The sequence below is a fragment of the Ctenocephalides felis genome, unplaced genomic scaffold (assembly GCF_003426905.1).
Source record: "Ctenocephalides felis isolate EL2017-DRISC unplaced genomic scaffold, ASM342690v1 CF-g0.4_SCAFFOLD_01886, whole genome shotgun sequence".
In the NCBI taxonomy this organism is placed as follows: domain Eukaryota; kingdom Metazoa; phylum Arthropoda; class Insecta; order Siphonaptera; family Pulicidae; genus Ctenocephalides; species Ctenocephalides felis.
Window position 1 is genome coordinate 167167047 of NW_020538040.1, and position 21970 is coordinate 167189016.

The 21970-nt window shown below is 30.8% G+C and overlaps 2 protein-coding genes across 2 annotated transcripts in view; both read left to right on the forward strand.

Annotated features, from left to right (window-relative positions):
- Positions 1-18048, forward strand: part of LOC113376206 (ATP-binding cassette sub-family G member 8) — a 57270-nt gene extending 39222 nt beyond the window's left edge. Inside the window, exons 3-16 of the mRNA XM_026616119.1 lie at positions 6793-6940; positions 9165-9296; positions 12985-13119; positions 13434-13587; positions 15013-15351; positions 15427-15570; positions 15646-15834; positions 16003-16210; positions 16275-16454; positions 16526-16709; positions 16781-17066; positions 17152-17281; positions 17353-17633; positions 17701-18048. Of these exons, the coding sequence (XP_026471904.1) occupies positions 6804-6940; positions 9165-9296; positions 12985-13119; positions 13434-13587; positions 15013-15351; positions 15427-15570; positions 15646-15834; positions 16003-16210; positions 16275-16454; positions 16526-16709; positions 16781-17066; positions 17152-17281; positions 17353-17633; positions 17701-17940 (2739 nt within the window). The 5' untranslated portion in view covers positions 6793-6803 and the 3' untranslated portion in view covers positions 17941-18048. The remainder of the gene's footprint in view (positions 1-6792; positions 6941-9164; positions 9297-12984; positions 13120-13433; positions 13588-15012; positions 15352-15426; positions 15571-15645; positions 15835-16002; positions 16211-16274; positions 16455-16525; positions 16710-16780; positions 17067-17151; positions 17282-17352; positions 17634-17700) is intronic.
- The window catches only part of LOC113376207 (ATP-binding cassette sub-family G member 8-like), a 7621-nt gene continuing 3699 nt past the window's right edge, over positions 18049-21970 (forward strand). The window contains exons 1-2 of the mRNA XM_026616120.1: positions 18049-18072; positions 18199-18262. Coding sequence (XP_026471905.1) covers positions 18049-18072; positions 18199-18262 — 88 coding nt within the window. The remainder of the gene's footprint in view (positions 18073-18198; positions 18263-21970) is intronic.

The window sequence follows — 21970 nt, forward strand, 5'->3', positions numbered from 1 at the left end:
CGCCGGAACACCTTGTTTTTAAAATCGATATAATAATAAATCATGAAACGAAAAGTCGCCCGACGCATTGCAACTAATAGAGCAGCACCTACGAGGTTGTTCGAATAAAATTTGCACTTTGTGGGAAATATAGTTTACATTAAAGAAGAGCTTCTATATACAATGTTTAATACATATTTTTAATTTTATATGTTTTTATAATTTTTTGAATTTATGTGATCATAATAAACGTTTGTATAGGCAGCTCTAGGGCGGGGCTCTATAAATGTTCAATTCGACTTTCAGTAATTATACTGTCTAAACCAAATAAATTATACCACAACATGTAACACGTATCAAACAAACAACTATCCAACTATGTTCAGTAAAAATTCCAGTTAATTATAGAAATGTGTTTTTTTACTATTTTCTAAAATTAGTCATTTGTTCCTTTTTACCACATAGGAAAGGCAAAAAGGGACAGCCAAGGAGCAAACAGTTCCAATGTCTTATTTTTAATTTTAAAGGAATATTACGAAATAATAGCTACATTATTCAACAAATGAGAAATACATATTTTATGGATGCTTTTTTTACAAATATCACCACTGTATATATTCTTGATATGGTATTTTGTCAGAAATATTCAACAGAGTAGGAATAACTATAAATTTAATTTATCACTTGTAAAATTGTCTTTTAAATGCTCGAAACCAGAAAAAGTACAAACGAAAAAAATACTTTTGTATTGAATATTAGCACTTGGTTGTTTATCTCCTGATTGAGACGTCGTAAGAATTAAGGTGATGGCTGGTCACAGATGGCTATTTATAAATTTTTTGCCTTATACTTCAAAATAGTATCTTTAAAATGTTTTACACTTTATTTGTATTTGAGAATGCTTTACCCTAAAGGGGCGTCCATTAATCACGTTAGTGAGTTTTTAAGTATTTTTAAACCCCCCTTCCTCCTTGGAGATACATGGTTGATATTCAAAATTACCCCCCTCACTCCCCCACCAAACATCACGTGTATTTTTATTGACGTGATAAAACTGTAAAATTTTTGAAAAATCAGTTAAAAATAAAAACACGTGATATCTTACTATACCCCTCCCTCCCCCACGTGATATTTCGTGATTTTTTGTCGAACCCCCCCTCCCCCTAAAAACCTCACGTGATTAATGGTCGTCCTTTAAATGTATAAGGTTTTGTTCCAATTTTCTTTTTTCTGTGAAATTAACAGTTTTTGCGATTTTCAGCATGGTACACCTATCCCACATTTTACGTGGGACTCGTTTTACACATTTTTGATCTTACACAGAAAATATTTTTTTAACAAAATTTATTAATTTTGCATTTACACGAAATTTTAAACTATAATTTGATAATACCTATAATAACATTTTAACTGAATTAATGCCAAATATTTTACTGTCAAAATGTATGTTACAGTTACGAATTCTTAGTAGTCTATGATAGAAATAGATAAGATGGGAACTCCATATTTTATGATCAAAACTAAATTTTATGTGTGTACAAGCAGTTAGTTTGAAATGCCGATTTATATTATTTTTATTTATAAGCGTATTTTTATCCATAAAGAAAATGCAATATTTAAAATAGTTTTTTTATATTTATTTTATTGTTGAAATAAATTAAATTATTAAATTTTTTAATGATAATTTATTAAATTTGTTTGATATTAAATATATCAATATTTATTTTTTGTTCAATGTGTTTGTTATTCGACATATTGAAAACTGACAAAAAGGACTTTTTTATAATGATTATTGTTTAGCAAGGTTTTTATGTATAATAGCGAATTGCATTACATTTTTCGGGTTACACGTTTTTTATGGAACCTATCTGCCGTGTAAATTGGGGGATTGGTGTATTTTATTTGCGCGCGTCTCCAACTTTGAAATAAGTTTTTTAGATCTCTTCACAATATGTAATTCCTGCACAGCCATGGCTCATTTCCGAAGTCGATTCGTGTTGGGCGTTCGTGTTAGAATTTGCTAGAGGACTTCTGTGTCGATTATCGCACGTTCATATCTATGTGGAAGACAAACCGCGAGGCGCGGCTCGGAATACGTTCACTCTCGCGGTCGCGAATGCAGATCAGCGAATGCAGTTCCCTCGATGCATTCGAAACGTGTGCGTATGAAATGAATGCACAGTGGAAGCTGAAAGCTAAAAATGCTCCAACAACAAAAATGTCAAACGATATTACTACATTTTACCATTTCCTTAATAGCTTTTGCACGCCCGGAATGTTGCTCATACACTTCGAGTGTAACAACAAACATTATACAATTTTAAGATCGTGTTTAACACGTTTTCTTCAACATAATCTGGACAAACAACATAAAGTGGCAAAGTTTTTCAGGGGTTATATATTAATCACATACATCATATATTAGTTTATGGTAGCTTAGCTAGTAGATATAAGATTTTTAATAATTTTACCAGATTTCATAAAAATATAAAATTTTTTCATATACATTTTTAGTAATACTTTATTACTAATTTTTAATAATGTTTGAAATTATTAATGACATGATGAATTGACTAACACGTCCGATCTTCTTTTTTAAGCTCAGCTCAAATAGCTATTTTACCAAATGTAGTCGTCTAGTAGATTCCCATATCACTTCCCCATTTTTTTTACTTTGTTTCATTTTAGCATTTCTATGAGCTAAATTGGCAATATTCAGAAGGGCGATATGTAAAAAGAACTCCTGTAAGACTTAGTTTATTAAATGATATAATAATTTTACTATGAAGCTAAGCTAAGACTAAGGCCAAGTAAATGCCAACTCCCGCATCATATCAATGTTCATTTTTTCAATTTGCCCTTACGTTTCGATTTTTTGTGAGCGCGGTGTTATTTAATTTTATACTTGAGGTCACTACTTAAGTAATATTTTATTACTAATTATTAATGGCATTAAAAATGATTTGACAAAATCATCTTATCTTGTTTTTTACTAACTAGTTAACTATTTTACGAAATGTTGCCGTCCATTAGATTGCAACAATTTTATGATTCTCATAATATTTCTATAGATTTTCTACCTTTAGTTAAAACACTGGAAACATAGTATATTTGGAGTAGAAATTTGGAAAATTGAAAAAAACGTATGTGTATGCGAGCCGAAATTTGACATTCCATCAACGTTTTCTTAAATACGCCTGAACCAATATCAAAATTTAAAATCTATTCGATGAAGCTCTATAAAGGCACTTTTTTGTTAGTTTTATGAGACGATCAGCCGATTCGTTTCTTTAGAATTAGAAAATTTAGAACAAAAAATGCAAAATTGTCTGTCCACTTTATCGTAAAAGATCCTAACCAGATTTTGAAAATTCTTAAACTGATGGAGCTATTTCAGATGGGGAACATGGTAATTACTTTTTGGTAAAGATCAGCCGAGTTAAAAAAATATTGGGCGTTTTTAAAAATACCTTAGCTTGGCGATAAGGTTTATAGTGCCTAAACGGAAAGAACATATGAAAGTATTATAGAGTTTCATGAAATGTGGTTGAATTATAAATATTCATTGAAGTTTGGAATAAAGAACTGCGCATTTAGGACATACAGCGTGTGATCACTATAAAAATGTACAAGATATTATTTTAAATTGATTATTTTTTAATAAGAGCAAATTATTTTTGAAACAATAGTTGAAATTTTGATCTAAATAGCTAAATATCAATTCTTATTAAACCCTTTTGCTATGGGAGTGTTGTCCATTAATAGTGCTACTGAACGCACCAGACACAAAGGTATATTTTAAGATATTTCTATCAATATCAATAAAAATGTTTTGTAAAGTTGAAAATTACGCTTCTAAAAAACTAAAAATTATAACTAACAATAGTTTAACTCAGTGATAATTCTTGAAGCAAAGACCTACACAGAACATGTCGTCCATGGACGACATCCGTACACACGTCATGTGGATGTCGTCCATGGACGACACTCGTAGCAGAAGGGTTAATGAGCACATGTTCGTGTTAAAGAACTCATATTGGAACCCTGTATTATAATTCATTATATACAATTCTTTATGATCTTTGGATCTCTCTTTTCTATTCAAGTTTTCCCTTGTAATTCAATGAATTTTACTTATCACATGTAGTACACTGAGTTTTTTTTTAATCTGCGGCCCACAACATACCTGCATCAGTGCATATTTTGTTCACCTATGTTGTGAAGTGCTAATAGGCCTTTGTAGAGCGTTATACATACTTTCACTTCTCTGTGCAGCAATTTAGTTGATCTAATATGCGAACACGTGCCGTAGGCGCCTGTTGACGCTCGGAATGCATTTGTGCACGCCTATCGCACCAGATCCAATTCCATCGACAGATACAACACCAGACATGGACTGACGGGGATAGTGACTTGGTTAAGTTAGTACATCATCGTGTATCATGTTTTACATATTGATATCCTATAAATTTACAGCAGTTTATATATTTTTATAATAAAATTTTTATATTTATCATTCAAGTACAAACGGTCAATGCGTTCATAGAACCAACTTTTACTCACGCTTATAAAAAGTGCAATATACAATTGTCAATATAATACTTCTATACACAAAAATCTAATCAGTATAAGTTAAAAACATATCGCCTTTATTAGAAATGGCAAATTTTGGGTTTGCATTCTAATAAGGGGGCGTCCATTAATCACGTGAGGTTTTTAGGGGGAGGGGGTTAGACAAAAAATTACGAAATATCACATTGGGGAGGAGGAGGGGTATAGTAAGATATGACGTGTATTTATTTTTTATCTAATTTTTTGAAAAAGTTCAAACATTTTCAAAAATTTTTAAAAAAATACAGTTTTATCACGTAACTAAAAATACACGTGATGTTTGGTGGAAGGGGGTGATCTAAAAATCTTTAAAAACTTGCTCATGTGATTAATGGACGCCCCCTAACATTAAAATAGATAGTATAATCATTGGGTTGCTTTCCAAAAGCATCATCATAGTACCATGTAGATGTCTTATTTCTTATTTTTGTTCAAAGACCTCCAGAGACTATTGTGACAAGCATAAAAATAGCTTAAAAACAATAGGTATTAACACCAAAATGGTTTATAACGACTATTTGATTGTCGATATAATAATATGTAACACAACATAAACATTTAAACAAAGCTCAAGAATAAAATATAATAATATATAACACAACATATGTTTTTAAACAAACTTGACAAGAGATTTCTATGTAAAATCTTTTTTTTTTCTTGAATTTAATTTTTCCTTTCTCTTTCGTATTTTGTCTTATAATTAGTTCAGTTAGATTTTTTTATCTGTTTAATCTCCAACCGAAAAGGACAAGAAATACATGACTTCTGAAAACTAATATTCTACCCACAGTAAAATAACAAACAAAATGATCTATCTGTGTGCAATTAACAGTTATTATTAAAAGAATTCGAACATAAAAACTTACTTTTGACTCTTTGAAATTAATGCGGTTTGTAGTAAGCATAATAAATGAAATTAATTTAAATTATAATTCCTAATTTTATTACATTTATAACTGCAGTGATTTGCATACCATCTAGCACACTTATTTAAATCTAACATAAAACCAGTTTCAATGTAATCGATACCGTAATTCATATTATGGTAATGCGAATTTGATACCAATTTCTCAGTGCTTGAAAGCGTTGTTCTTGAACAAATTATGTTCAGCCGAGTTTCTTAGATTCACATATCACAAATTTGAAAATATACAAAATACTTAGTAAACCTTTTGTAATTGTACAGTTTTTTAGGAAGCACGTAAATGTCCCTGGTGAGGATCACTATGATTAATTTGATATAAGCGGACTGTGAATTATAAATATTCCATCACCATAAGAATAACACCACTATTTAGTTTATGATATATATTGATCTTCACTCTACAAACTTCTTCTCTCATTACATTTGCTAGTCTCCCTTATATCCCCTATAGTTCTCCCATTGTATCCCCTACCCCAAAGGGTCCCGGGTTAAATAGAAAAAGCCCTGGTTAAATCTTGACCAGTCCCAATTCATCATAAAGTTTACAAAGAACTCTAGTTTAACATTTAATTGAAAATTCTCCTTCGTTTTGGATCCAATTATTCTATATAAAGATTTGCATTTTTTAAAAGACGTTTTGCGGAAAGTTATTTGATCTTAAATTCGTCTAATAGCGCCAATAAAAACCTGACTATAACATTCTTCATGATTCATAATAAAATTTCCTAAATTTAATAAAAAAATATTAACACATACGAACACAACAAGCTTCGTTTTTTTCAATTTACAAAACTAAAAATCATTATTTTTATCAAATATCAACGTATTAAATAATGAAAAAGATTTTTGCTTTAAGATATTTTAACGCCTTTTATTAAGTCTATCGTATTTTATGCAAATTTTAAAATATCAATTTTATACTAGTACTTTTGAAATAAAAATATGGACCAATAGTTTTTTTTAAATTGAAGGTAAATAATTTTTTGTTTCTCAATTTTTTAATATATTTTTTAAAAAAATTGGGTACATAATCATTCCTTCAAGCTTTTCATAAGTTGTTTAACTTTACATCATCAGTTATCCAACAATATTGTTCTATATAAAAAATATTCTTGGCAGTATGAAGTCTGATGATGGAACATATCTAGTTCCGAAACGTCGAAAATAAACAACTGAAAAACTTACTTTATATTATTTTTTGTACTTAGTGTTAGAAAAGAAACACTAATAAATGTAATTTATGTAATTTTTTACTAAATTTATTATTTGTTTTTCAGATTCGGTAGCAATGTCTCACATATCGGGCGGGGCGTCGGGCGAGCGCCGATATTTAGTTCCGCAGGGCCACCAGCATGCTTCACACCAAAGTATGGCAATGCACGGCCCGCCCGCCTCCGAGGACCTGCACGCCTGGTCAATTTACAGGTGAAAATCAGTTTGATAATTTCAATAATAAATCAACAAATACAGTAATACCCCGCTTAACGCGGGGGGGGGGGGGGGTTTCGTTCCATCAAACTAGATCGCATTGTGAAACAGCGCTAAACGAGACTATCTTTATATGGAAATGTTCGGGTTAGGGGAAAACGGCTAGGAAATTGGTTAGGTATTAAATTTCAATTTTTTTTATATAAGTCCAAATTTATACCATATTATTAATTCTAGCAAAAATAAAAACAAAATATAAATAAAAAACAAATATTCTTGAAAAAACAAATAAAATTCTATGTCAGTCATAATTAGTTAGCCTTCCGCACTTTCAGTGTTCTGCTTTTCTGTGACAAAAGCATCTAATGTTGTTTGCCTTTTTCTCTGTTCTAAAAGTTCTTCATAAACGGATAGAGCACCTCTAACAACACGCCTTACTTTTGAGCTCCTGTCAAAATTTGGATCGTTTTCAATGAATTGGTCCATTATTTCAGTTATGGTTGACAAACCCCTTTTTACAAATGTCACCAAAAATTCTTTTTGGCCTTCCTCGGAATCACTGATGTCAACATTTTTGTTTTCTTCTTGTTCAGTTAAAGTTAAATCCTTGAGCTCATCATTAGAAAGACTGAGCTGCTTCTTAAATTATTTCTTCGACATTTTCCACATTTACCCCTTCAAAATCTGGGCTGAATTAAAGGAGCGCTAAACGAAACGGCGTTAAACGGGGTATTACTGTACCTAATATATACAAGTAGTATATCAGATATTAGTTCTTATTTTTGGTTACATATTTTTTATTGAATAATCATTATATAGATTTATCGTGGAAAACTTAATTTTGTGATCCAGGAATATATGTTTTTTAGCTTCCCGTAGGAGTAAGTAAGTTATAATAATCGCAAAAAAATCAGAAATATTTTTTTTTTTATATATATTTACGTTTCAAAGGTTTCTGCATATTTTGGTATACCTTAGAAAAAATAGATGCATGTGTGTGTGTGTGTGTGGATACAAATTTTCGTCGACGATTTCGGGAACACCGATCAACTGATTTGAATAATTCAAAAAACATTCGATTCATATTGATAATGAGACGTGCTGATTAGCTTTTGGCGAAGGCATATCTAGCCGTTCCGAAGATACTGGGCAAAAAGTTCCAAAAACGGTAACTCAGTTTTTAAGAGAACGGAGCGTCCGATTTTAATAATTCAAAAAACATTTTACTTGTATTGACAAGATGAAGCACTGAAAGGCAGGTCCAGCGGTTATGGACTCTCAATAAGAATAAGTTTGAAAAAAATTCATTTGGCGGCCAAAAATATTCATTAGACATATGCGCATCAAATTATCCGATATTTTATAGAGATTTTAATAATGTGTTCACATTTTGTATAATTTTTTTTTTTTGGTTCCGTACCAAGATTTTAGTTACGGTACGGGAAGTTCCAGCAATTTGCCTTAAGGCACGATGCCATGCATCCCACTAGTTTTTTATAGTATCAAAAATGACAATCTTACGTATAATAAGCTCTCTATGATCAATAAAGCATGAATAAATAGACAAGCCGATAAAACATGAATTTATATACCTGTCTCTGCACAACAAGTCCCGTGATACAAATTGTTCCTTTGTCAGTCACAGTACTGTTAGGATAGTTCAGTTAACGCAATGACGTGTTCGGCACAAATATTATGTTATTTTCTCGTTATTACATTATGATGACATAACAAAATGACTAAATTTAAAAGCACGTAGTCAACGCATGTTTTTTTTATTATATTTTTTAACAGCAATCAGAACCTTACGTCCTATGAGCTGTTGGGCTGAAACTTCTCCTTACTTCGTATTTTTTAGATGGTAACCCAATGGTTAATCCATCCATATTTGATGATTTCTGTTATTAGAAATAATCTGATAGGGCTGACTTTTTATTGGTACAGCAATGCCGGGCAAGGGCTATTTTCACTTGGAAACATATTGCTATCTATATTTCCAAGTAAAAATCGTTGTCACTGCTGCCTGACAACAGGCTGCTCGAAGTGGGTATCGAACTGCTCACCTATGGGCGAGCCCAGTCATCGCATGTGAATCGCAAGATTGCTTATTATTTGGAAACTTTATTACTGAATTATTAAATTTTAGCAATTGCTGTTTGTGACTCAAACATTTTTATTTGCACCACTAATAATTTCTAATATCTAATATTTTCTGTTCCAGGCAAAACCTGAACTCGGACTTCACAGATTCTGCTTTGGGCAGCTCTGACAAATCGCCGCTGCCGTACGGAAACTTTCAGCTTCGAGATACAACGGTGCAGTCGATATTGTCCCATCCTCGTTACGGTCCAAAGTACGTCATAATAGCAATGAGAAAAATACACACAAATGACAAACATAAAGAGCTATACTTTTCAGCAACTATTTAAATGAAATTACAGCAAATCTATTAGTCGGTTGACAAATCGAACCAAAGAAGCCGAAAAAGAATTATGAAATCTAAAATATATTGCTCACTCAAATCCGGTGAAGTTCATTATTATTTTTACAATAAGGGACCGATTCTGCCGCATAACAGAAAAATGTTATGGGCAAGGTCATGATACGCTCCAACTTCCATACATTATGCTACTGAGTCATGCTGAATACTGTCAAAATGTCATGTATTTGCTATGCATTCAGGCGTTTTATTATTATCTAAGATCGTTTGTTTGACATTTGTGCGGTTTCTATGTTAGGTTTCCTATCTACCAACCTGAGAAATACGCCTGACTGCACAGAAACCTCATGGCCTTTGTCAATATTTAGTATGGAAAGTTATGGCCTTGCCATAACATTGGTCTGTTATGAGGCAGAATCGGTCCATATATTTCAATTCACTTCAATTTGCTAAAAAAAGCAACTAATAACATAACGTAATATGGCATTAAATCATAATAACAAAAATATTCTATAATTATTGTTTCTAGTTTTCATTTTTTTAACTGAAAGCACATCTACTTACTTTTGCCATAGATATAATAGTTTTACTTAAACGATATTTCGTGGCCATCAAAATAATTGCAAAGTGATGCTGCTGGAAGCGGGGGGTAGAACTTCTTGTAAAAGGTTTACAAACCAGATAATTTTGGTTTTTGTACCTGCTGAATCTATTTCCAGTTACAACCATACTTATACTTTTATACTTATTTTTTACTTATGTATATTTTATACTTATAGTTTATACTTATTTATCTATGGTTACAACATACCTATATATAACAAGCCTAAATTATAAATAGAAAAAATCAGCTAAAGAAATGCATGCAATTTTTTAATTATAAATATAATACACATGTTTAAACGCATAAAGACTTACTTCAATTAATACTTTTTACCTGAATGTTGTTTTGCATACATTACGATCTTCCTACTGTTAGTATTACTATCTCCCATATAAAAATATTCAGCAAAATATAAGCGACTTATAATTTCTACGGGTGCGTCCATTAATCACGCTTAAAAGATGAGAAGGGGTTTGATAAAATGGTATAAGGACCCAGTAAGATATTAAATTATTTTTTACCTGAATTTAAAAAGAAAATTCAAATTTTGTCAAAAAATTTGGAAAAATGTAACATTTTTTCAAAGTACTAAAAATACACGTGATATTAGGTGAGGGATAATCTTAAATATCACCATGTATCGCCAAGAGGGAGGGGGTTCCAGAAATCCTCAGAAATCGCTCATGTGATTAATGGACGCCCCCTAACTTAAAATTTTCACACTGTATTACGTGAATAATTCCAACGAAATGCCGATAGCGTAATACTGTAAATCAAACTAAAAAACACTAAAAACTAGATAAGACATTAACATATATCTTTAAATTTATGGCATCAATTAATAAAAATCTGTTGGTAGATCAAAACAAAACTTAAGACAAAGCCGACATATTTTGTTTTTTTTTTTTAATTTCACATATGATGTTATTGGATAACATAGCATTCGGTGCGCGCGAAGATTAGAGTAAATGATAACGAAATCATTTACGCCGCCGCCAAAAAAATATCTTTCTTGCTTTCGAAGGAGGTTTTTCCCCAGGTAAATCCAGCTGCATTTGACGTCTGTATAGGTCTTTGAGCTTATCCATGTATTCTTTTATATACCTTGCCATAATAACTGACTCCCGAAGATAAGCTTCCAAGCAGTCCATGTTTAAGCGACTTAATGTTAGCACTTCACGAAATTCCAATGTATCATCTGACGAGACTGATGAGTCAGGAAGGAGATCAACAGGAATATCGTTCACCGGATTTGGAGGAGAATTTTTCTTGATGCCATGATCTTTAGGTTAAGATCAGATCTTTCTTCTTTTTTTCGGTCGCTCTTGGTCGGCTCGACTTGATGCGACGCTCGCTTGGATCTGCGAAGTATAATGTAGAATTTTAGGATTTATAAAATTTAAATAAAATCAATATTATAATTAAAATAATTAATAAATTATAATATTAATTTAATAAAAAGCCTTATAGATTTGTATTAAAAATTTGATTTACACAAACCGTCAATCCTAGTGCACACAACCGATCCGCGTTATTGCTCGTCCATAACTAACTCACCTGACTTAGCCCGATGCAGTTTAATCCTAATCACGTTTCAAGAATAAAATTCACAATTCGTGTTATTATTGCTAAGGCAATGTTATATATTTACGTATAAACAAACCTATAATATTTATGTAAACAATTATTGCTCATATTTTCTCTCGTTCCTGATTAATTATATAAACAAGTTGGAGTTTTCTTTATCTTAATAAAAATATATATGTGTGTACGCGTTAATGTATATGTATGCAGATGTTAATTACATATGTTCATATACATGAAAATTAAGATATTACACATATTAAATATGATGACGTAATTTGCTGGTGAATTATCCCAAACAAAGGGGTCTATACCATTATTAACTTCCCGAAGAAGAGGTTCGTCGAAAAATCCGGTTTGCTGTCTTTTAATTTTAATTTGTTTTCTCGACGTTTCAAGTCATTCTGAAACAATTGAGACTAAATTTGAAAAAAGTATTTATGTGTATGTACCGATATTGCGATATATTTCGTCCACGTTTTTTCGTAAACGGCAGCACCAATTTCAAAAATATAAAAGCCATTTGATGGATGTATCAATGTGGGACTTGCATTGAATAGTTTTGCACAATAATTGGCCAAGCCGATTTTTAACTTCCCGTGGGGTAATTATAGTAATGGGCCGAAAATCGAAAATAAATTTTTTTGCATATTTTCACATTTTGAAGGCTTCAAAAAAAAAAATGATGTGTGTATGTGTTTTGACATACTCAGAAAAAGTGGATGTGTGTGTATTATATCTCCGCATTTTTTCGTTCGCACAGATCAACCGATTTAATTGGTTCAAAAAACCTTTGATTTCTATTGATAGGGAGATGTGCTGATTAGTTTTTGGCAAAGGCAGGTTCAGGAGTTACGGAAATACGGAGCAAAGAGTGCAGAAAATAGAAATCGAGGTTTTGAGAGAACGAAGCATACGATTTGAATGATCTAAAAAACATTCAATTTGTAATGACAAAGGCAGGTCCTGCCGTTTTCGAAATACCGAGCTAATTGTGCAAAAAATGGCAGTTTTTGAGAGCACTAAGCATCCGATATGATTGATTCAAAAAACTTTCTGCTTGTTTTGAAAAAATAATTGCTTTTGGAAAAAAAATTATTTCATTTTTTTCATATCGAAAATACTTCAGATTTTAATTTTAATTCTGGCTAAAATTCTAAAGCTCACTCATATACTTTAAATAAATAATTTTAACTTTATAATTCAGTTTATATAATTCTTGTAAATATTAGACAATGTTATAGTATTTATAATAATCTATTTCAAATCATTTAATATTCCACGAACATTTCGGTACGCTGAAGGAAGTTCCAGCAATTTGTCTTAAGGCACGATGCCATACACCACTAGTTTATTATTTAATTTATTTTACGTTTGGTGAGGATAATCCATTAATCTCAATTAATTTTACAGATCAGCACTCGGATCTAACATGTACACTTATTTGAAATTTGGATTGCCGCGCGTTTTTCCACCCAACCATGGCGGCATCCGAGATTCTCAACGATCACGAAGACAAGCCCCACATTCTCAAAGATCTGGGAATAGGTTAGATAATCCAAACTGCATTTTTTCTAATAAATATAATAATAGTAGAGATGATTAAATTTTTTACAGAGATATAATTCTTTAAAACGTTTTATCAACCAAAATTTATGGTTTATTATAAGATACCAAGTCAAATTTTGGCAGAAAGTGGGTTAATCTGATACTTGTATTCATTTCATCAAATGATATTTGTTTTTTTTTTAGTTAAATTTTTTATGGATGCACAAATTTAACATAATTAAATATATACTATTTCTGTTCCTTAGACGAGTTTTAAAATGAAATTCTCATGTAATTTTTTTATGATACTTTAGAGGTCGCGTAAATAGGGGTTATAAGAACGGATCATCAGGATACGACAGTTCCGACAACGAAACAAGCAGACATATAAAATTGCAGCGGAAATACAGAAGTGACCCGGATTTCCTCTCAAACGGACGCGGAAGTAATGTCAGCCAATATAACACGGTGATGATTTTATACTTTTTTATATATATATATATATATATTCATAAGATATTATATATTTTATTAGGCTTGCACCGATCATTTGGTTACTATTCGGTATTCTACATATTCGGCACCTTTTTTTAATATTTAGTGTTTTATCCTTTGTGCGATAAAGAGCTCGCGATGGATCAGCCTTTGGAAGTGTTTAGTTTACATAATATGATATGAAGAAATTATTTCGTTATTGTATATATAATAATTTAAATCTTATCGACTTTTCACATTATCAATAACACGCGAAGAACTTTTTTCTGAATTATTGTTACATGTTTATATTATTTAATATAAATCATTCAATCGTTGCACGCACATGTTTTATCAATATAATTAGTCATTCATTATGTTCAATCTATGCATTTCTAAATAAAGAGCTATTACTGACTTTATATCGCAAATTGGTGTATATCGCAAAATATATGAATAATATTTATGATCATTTTTTATTTATTTTATTATAATTAGTATTCCTAATATACAAGAAATAGAGTTCCTGAAAAAAATATTTGGAAATACATTTACATATATACATGTAAAGAATCGCTTTTTTCATGATTTTGCCATTTATTTCCCTATCGCATGTGGTATGCAAATATTCGGTATTCGGCCGAATAGTATAAATGGTGCCAAATATTCCAAATAACAAAGAGTAGTAAAATAACGGCTTGCAAGCCCAGATATAAAACTTGAATAAATATGTAGCGCATTAGTAATATAAGAATTCCTGATACTAATTACATTAATACAAACGAGCTTATGTGCCAAAAACCTGCCAAATAGTTGCCGAATATTCGGTATTCGGTCTGTGAAGAATGTGGAATATTCGGTATTTTTTTCAACTAGCATCATCCCCAAATTCCAATTTTTACTATATTTAAAAAATTCGAGAAACTCAAAAAAAAGTAAAAAAAGATGCTTGTTTTTCAAACAGTCGCCAATTTGTGAAAAAAAAAATTTTTTTACTCATCGCTAGTTCGGGCGATTGCGACATCATTGTAGATTGATAATCTTTTTATTTCTTCTATTTCGGACGGCTAGGAGGGCTGAAATCATGTCAAGACAGAGGTGCCAATGTTTTGAGCTGCCAGTTTCTTTAATTTTCAACTTTTTTTTTAGTTTTTGTATTGTATTTTAATAATATTAATAAACAAGTGGTAAAAATGGATCGTAAAAACATTCATTGCTTTCTTTTACGACACTTTAAAAATGACCTAAAATTCATCGCTCTACACTAGAATACCCCCTTAAATGACTGGACTAAGTAGCATTATAACGTAGCCGCAATTAGCTATGTTTATAAATTTTCAAATATTTTTTTAGTTATATCATAAATTTTTCTTTTCAAATACATTTATATTTTTATTATAATTTAATATTTTCTCTTAGCAACTATCTGGTATACCGTTGGTAGCGTTGCAGCAGGCTTCTAGTCGCGTAAGCGTTGCGATGGGGCAAGGTCATTCGCCAAATCGACACAACGGAAGCCAAGGTGGAGGATTAAGAAATTATCGTTCCGCTAGCGAAGCAAACCTTTTATCACCTTCATATCCACACTATACAAACCGAAGGGGTTCCATTGCAGACGTTGGAACCCTTAGTGGTGACATAGACTATGTGAAAAGCCGAAAAGCGGAAAGCATAATCTCCGGAACGCAAGCACCATCGGTAAAAGATTATTCGCATAGCGTTATGATGTCAACGGGAATGCCCTATCCCAATATACAGGTTTGGATAACGAATATATGTTGTATAAATGCTTCATTTGGAAAATATTTGACTATATGAAATATTACTTTATAGTTCCTGAATTTAGAAGTATCATGTTCTCCTGTTTCTATAATTGGAGTTTCCCTCCAAGCCAGAGCAGGCGATCTCGTTGCCGTCATGGCCACTGTTGAGGAACAAGGCTCGTGTTTGTTAGAAACTATTGCCGGTGTGCGAAAAGTTAGTAATAAACAATGACGATATTGTCATAAATAATAATATGAAAACAGTTGTAAATCTAATTTCTAATTTCAGAAACTCGCCGGCGATGCTCTACTTAACGGGCAGCACGTAAACATGAGGGCTCTACGTAGACGGATATCATGGGCGCCTCGTCGTGAAAGTTTGCATCCTTATAATTCGCATCTAACTGTTTATACTACTTTGAAATTTTATTCACAACTCAAATACCCACAAAGAGGCAAATCTGACATGACTGATAGGGTAATAAATCTTGCTAGATTACAATTATATAATTTATATTTTGAAATAATTCTATTGTGCGCTACACCTTAATCCTTACGTCACGAGAGTAAGGGTTGCTCTATATCATAAGTGGTCTCACCAAAAACGTTATGAAATATATTATAAATTAATGTCTATCATTAACAGATAAGCATACTCATTGAAGAACTCGGCTTGGAGCAAGTGAAAGATATGACCGTTTGTCGTTTGACGGATTCAGAAACTCAACGCCTGACAGTGGCATGCCAACTGCTGCAGGACACTGCCATATTAGTTTTAGATCAACCTACCAAGGGAATGGATATATTTGATACTTTCTTCTTAATTGAATATTTACGACAATATGCAGCTAATGGTATTTTGTTTTATAAATATACTAAGAAAATACAATTTTATTAAATTGTTTACTGAAATTTTAGGCCGTATCGTTATACTATCTTTGCAACCACCGACCTATGAAATATTTTTGATGTGTTCGGGCATACTTTTGCTATCAAGTGGTCGCGTTATGTACTCTGGTTCAAGAATTGGTTTTGTGGAACATTTCTCAAACGTTGGATACCCATGTCCAATGTACAAAAACCCTTCTGATTATTATTGTAAGTCAATTTTCAAAGTGAATATATTTTTTATTATCATTTCTTACTCAATTTTTTTGTTTTTATTACAGTGGATTTAGTAACTTTAGACGATTTATCGTCGGCTGCGATGCTCGAATCTTCCGGAAGAATAGAATCACTTGCAGAAATGTGGGCGTCGCAAGGATTACCTAACTTACTTCCAGATCCTCCCGCTGCTCTTCCGGAAGGAATTGTTAAACCTAATGCCTTTATGCAGGCTATAATTATTTTGAAGTAAACATTAAACACATTATGTTTTCACTAATGAATTTAATAGTATTTTTTACATTTATTGAAATTTTTAGACTATTTCTGGTATACAGCCAACCTAATACAATAGTCAGTTGGGTTTTTCGTCTATTCCTGTCAATTGTTATGTCACTTGCTATTGGTGCTATATTCTGGGATTTGCCATCGTCTGATCCACAATTAAATTTAAATGATAGGATTGGGTATCACTATGCGGTATCTGCCGTCTGCATTTGGCCTATATTACTTTGTGCAATTTATAGAGATATGAAAAATATCAAAAGTGTGGAACGAGATGTGAGAATGGGAATGTACGGCCGTTTTACATATATTTTTGTAAAGGTAAAATATAATGAACACCTGTAGTAATAATAGTTGAACTTACATTTAAAGTAAATATTAGTCTAAACTAAATATTTGTTTACAGCTTTTATTTTCGATACCTCCGAGTATATGTATATGGGTAGCATATATTGCGCCAGCTCATACAATGACTGGTATGATGTCATATACAAATCTACAAACTGTGGGATATTCTGCAATATATACTTATATAGGTAATGTAATCATAATTTAAATATTCTGATCAATTTTTTTTCTTTCACTATATCTTATCAATATACTTTAGGTTACATGGTTTTATATTTGATGGCCATACAACTTTCGGTTACATTTATCACGCATCTAGTCCGTGGACAAATAACATCTATTCTGATAGCATCTGCTGTTATTATGTTCACGCTTTTGTCAAGTGGTTTGACTGTACACAGCCTCGACTTAGGTTCTTACATAAAATGGATGGAACTAACCTCTCCATTGAGATGGTTATTACCTGTAATAACAGCAAAAGAATTTAACCCAGAGACTATACAAGCGACGACTAGTCATTTATTGTGTAGGAATAAACAGGTATGTTATGAACAAAAAAATCTTATGCTTTCATTTAAAATCTATTTATTTTATTTATTTTTATTAGGTTCAAAATCAGGACATTATAGTGCAGATGCAATGTCCACCGCCCAATGGTACACATGCTTTAGCATCTTTTCGGTTGCTACCAGAAAATCATGCATTGGATCCTCGTGATATGGAAACCAGCACGGCCCTCGCACTAGCATTAACGTGTGTTGGAGCAGTAATTCTAACAATAGCAGCATTTACTGCTAAATGTTCAAGTTCTTGCAGGTCGAATAAACGAAAACAAACCAGGCTTTGAATTCTATTTGATATAGGAATCGCATTTTTAAAAGACCATTGAGAATTTTCATTTCTCTACTAACAATGGAAGTCTTTTTATTACAAAATAATGTAAGTTGGTATGAATATGCTCTACACTGAAAGGCATATGGTAATATTTTATGAAGAACGAGCTCGATTTCTCGAGTTCAATTTATCTAAAGTTGCTTTTAAAACATAATTTTTTGTTTTATCAGCGTTTATTTTCTTAAGTTTATATTAGTCAATGCTTTTAAAGATATTTAAATATGCTTATAAAGATATTATTATCCTAGAAAATGTTATGAGGAAGAAACATGAGAGTAAAAAAATTAACTTTCTTTTTTCAATTGAAAAAAAAAATCAAATGTACAAACATATTTTTAAATAGGTTACTCCGTTTATATATGTATATATATATATATATATATATATATTTAGAAATATTAGAAAAATTTTATACCACTCATCAGACTATATAAAAAATTAAATAAAATATAATATAGCGATATGGCGCATTTAATTAGTGTAATTAAAAACATAAGTGATATCGTGAAATAAGTATTATTGATATTTTCTGTAATATATACTTCTAGTAAAAATAATATTTAAATATTGTCATGAATACTGCATGAATATATCATAATAAAAACGATGCTTGCTATGAAAAATATTTTTAGCATGCTGAAAAAGTAGAGTGCTCTCAAGAAGTAGTTTGTCAATAAATATGTATAAAATGAGTGAATGACTATATAATAAAATAAGATATATTGCAATAAAGATCAAATTAACCTAGGTTTGTATGAATCCTAATATCATTTTTAATGAGTGCAAAATTAGTTGTAAGAAGTATATCTAATGCATATGAATAAGATTCCGTTTTGAACTTATATAATAAGCCGTATTGTAAGATACTCCCAAATATGAAAATGCCTATGAAACTAATACGAGTGTAAGAGATATAATATTATATTGCGATATATAATAAATTTAAATACACCAAATTCTTGACATTTCAATATTTTTCTACTTTCACCTACCAAACTGTTGTAGCCGAATGAAACTTGAATAAGTTGAATAAAACGTTAAATAAGTTGATTATAAATATATATCTCTTACATACTTTTTGAATGTTCTAGAAGATAATATATTATAATAAAAGTATTAATACAAAGTATTATTTTATATCATGTCATAAAAAACTTTATTTAGAGCTTATGTTTGTAGTAGAATTTTTACACATTTTTACACACAAAAGTAGCATTTTAATTGTTTTTTAAAATAGTGGTAGATATTTTAATTTATTTTTGAGAGATATAAAATAATATTAAAATTATTTAAATTAAACTAAATTGAGACCAGACTTGGCAGTGTCCCGTATAAAAATTTGTTCAGAGGCCCTTAGGAAAGATATCTCACCTATTAAAATAATGCATAAAATTGAACGTTGAGGGCCTAGACTAAATAATAGATTTTTAAATTATGTTACATTATTAGTTTAGAAGCATGTAGCAGTTACTATAGTTAGAATTTAAGCGCATAAATTTTTACATCAAAATTAATATATTTTATTTTAACAGGTTTCAATAATATGCAATCACTGGAGTATAATAATATATAATATGGTAAGTAATCTAATTTTGGTATTTCTCTACAATTTAGTAGTTCTTCATGTTATCAGAATTGATAATCATATTATCCGAGAATTTGAATAACTTGTACTTCAACAATCATCTCGATCAGTATTTTTGCATAGAATACTTTATAAATACATATATATATATATATATATATATATATATATATATATATTTGTGTGTATACATTTATTTGTGTACACAAATATATACATTGTGCAAATCTAAATTTTATCTTGTTTTAATGTTTGGTTTGTTTAAACATGTGTATTAAACAAATGATATTTACAAAATATTTAGATATGTCTTCCTGCATTCTTTTCTGTACCTAAATTATTCAGTTCCCTATCACAGTTTATCACAGATGTAATTTTTTTTAACTTCCCGTAGGGAAATGAAAATTTTGATATATCTTTACGTTTCAGAGGTTTCTGAATATTTTGGCATACTTTAGAAAAAATGGATGTATGTGTGTGTGTGTGTGTGTGTGCGTGTATGTATGTGTGTACTGATACAAATTTTCGTCGACGATTTCGGGAACACGGATGAAGCAATTTGAATAATTTAAAAAACATTCGATTCGTATTGATAAGGAGACGTGCTGATTAGTTTTTGGCGGAGGTAGGTCTAGCCGTTCCGAAGATATGAGGCAAAAAGTGCCAAAAACGGTACCTCAGTTTTAAGAGAACGGAGCGTCCGATTTTAATAATTCAAAAAACATTTTACTTGTATTGGCAAGATGAATAATTGATTAAATTTTCATAAGGGCAGGTCTAGCGGTTTCGGAGATCTAACGAAAAAAGTAAAAAAAAAAATGCTATTTGGCGGTCAAAAATGATCATTAGACATATGCACATCAAATTATCAGATATTTTATAGAGATTTTAATAATAAGTATAAATTTTGTTTACATTCCTATGGGTTCCGTACCAATGTTTACCCGTTAGACAGCGACGCGGCGCTTACGCATCATATATTTTGTCTCTATGCAGTTAAAGCAGTACGTTTGCTTTGAAAAAAAGTTCAAATCTTCCAAAATATGTCAAAATAAAGAAAACATTTTTTTTTTCAAAAAAAAAAAATTAAAATTTTTTTTTTAATTTTTTTAAAATTTTTTTAAAAAAAGGTAATTTTTTGTCCAATTTATAGTTTCTCAAAAATTTTATTTTTTTAAATAATTTTTTTTCAAAAATGTTAATCGTTTTTAAAAAAATAATAATTTTTGTTACGGGAAGTTCCAGCAATTTGCCTTAAGGCACGATGCCCTAATTGCCTTAAGACAGAATTCTACTTACAGCTAGTTATAGAAATTATTTTAGAAAAATTCAACAAGTTCGTAAATTTTTAGTTACTATATTCACCTTCATAACGTAAAGGAGTTTTGCCGAGCACCAAGAGATGCCACATGCGGTAAATAAATATCATAGATAAATATTTACAGACGTGTTATGAACCTAACTACAAGTAAAATATATGTGACAAACCATTTTCGTTATGATTTGAAATTTTAAAGTGATATTATTAATACAATACTCATTTGTAAAATTTCATATTATCATCTTTGTCTAATTTCACTAATGGGTAGTACTGTCCTTGAGCTTGGTTAAACTCCAACTCGAATCAGAGAAGAATGGTGTAAAAGATTTCTCATTACCATTTTACACCGCAGTGCCCGAAATGAACTATTTTCAATTGAAAACATATTTTTGATCTATATTTTCTAGTAAAAATGGACATCACTGCTGACCGATGCAGGTTGTCCAGAGCATAGATAAATAAGCATAAGAGCTAGATTCGCGCTCACGAGCCCGAAAGCTTGACTATTGGAGTTACCTATATATATTCCACATACTAATTCGAAAACAAGACAATGTAATAAACTTTTCCTATATAAGGAGGTTATCATAATTAAACGGAAATTTGCTTATGCTTATCACGCTGTTTATAGGAAGTGGGTACAGTTATCGCATAATGACTATGAATCAGTGATAGCTTCCGTTTAAATCACTTTGGCGGTTAGTTCAGGTATCATGAAAATAAATCTATTGACAACAAATTCAAGTATATTGTTTGCAAAATAATTAACTATTAAAATTTATCGAGCAACAACATTCATTATTATTTTTTATTACAAAATTCAATATGTTCGGAAATAACGAATAACAAACCTTCAATATCATTTTAAATGATGCAAATGTAAATGATTCATTTACAAATAAAGCTATATTAAAATACAAGATGATACCCCAACATACGAGTTTAATTCGTTCCGTAAATACGCTCGTATCTCGAAGCATTTTTCATTTAAATACACTGAAATGCCATGAATTCGTTTAACCACTGTGGTTTTTGTCAAGTTTTTTTGAATATTAAAAATAAATTTACTATTTTTTT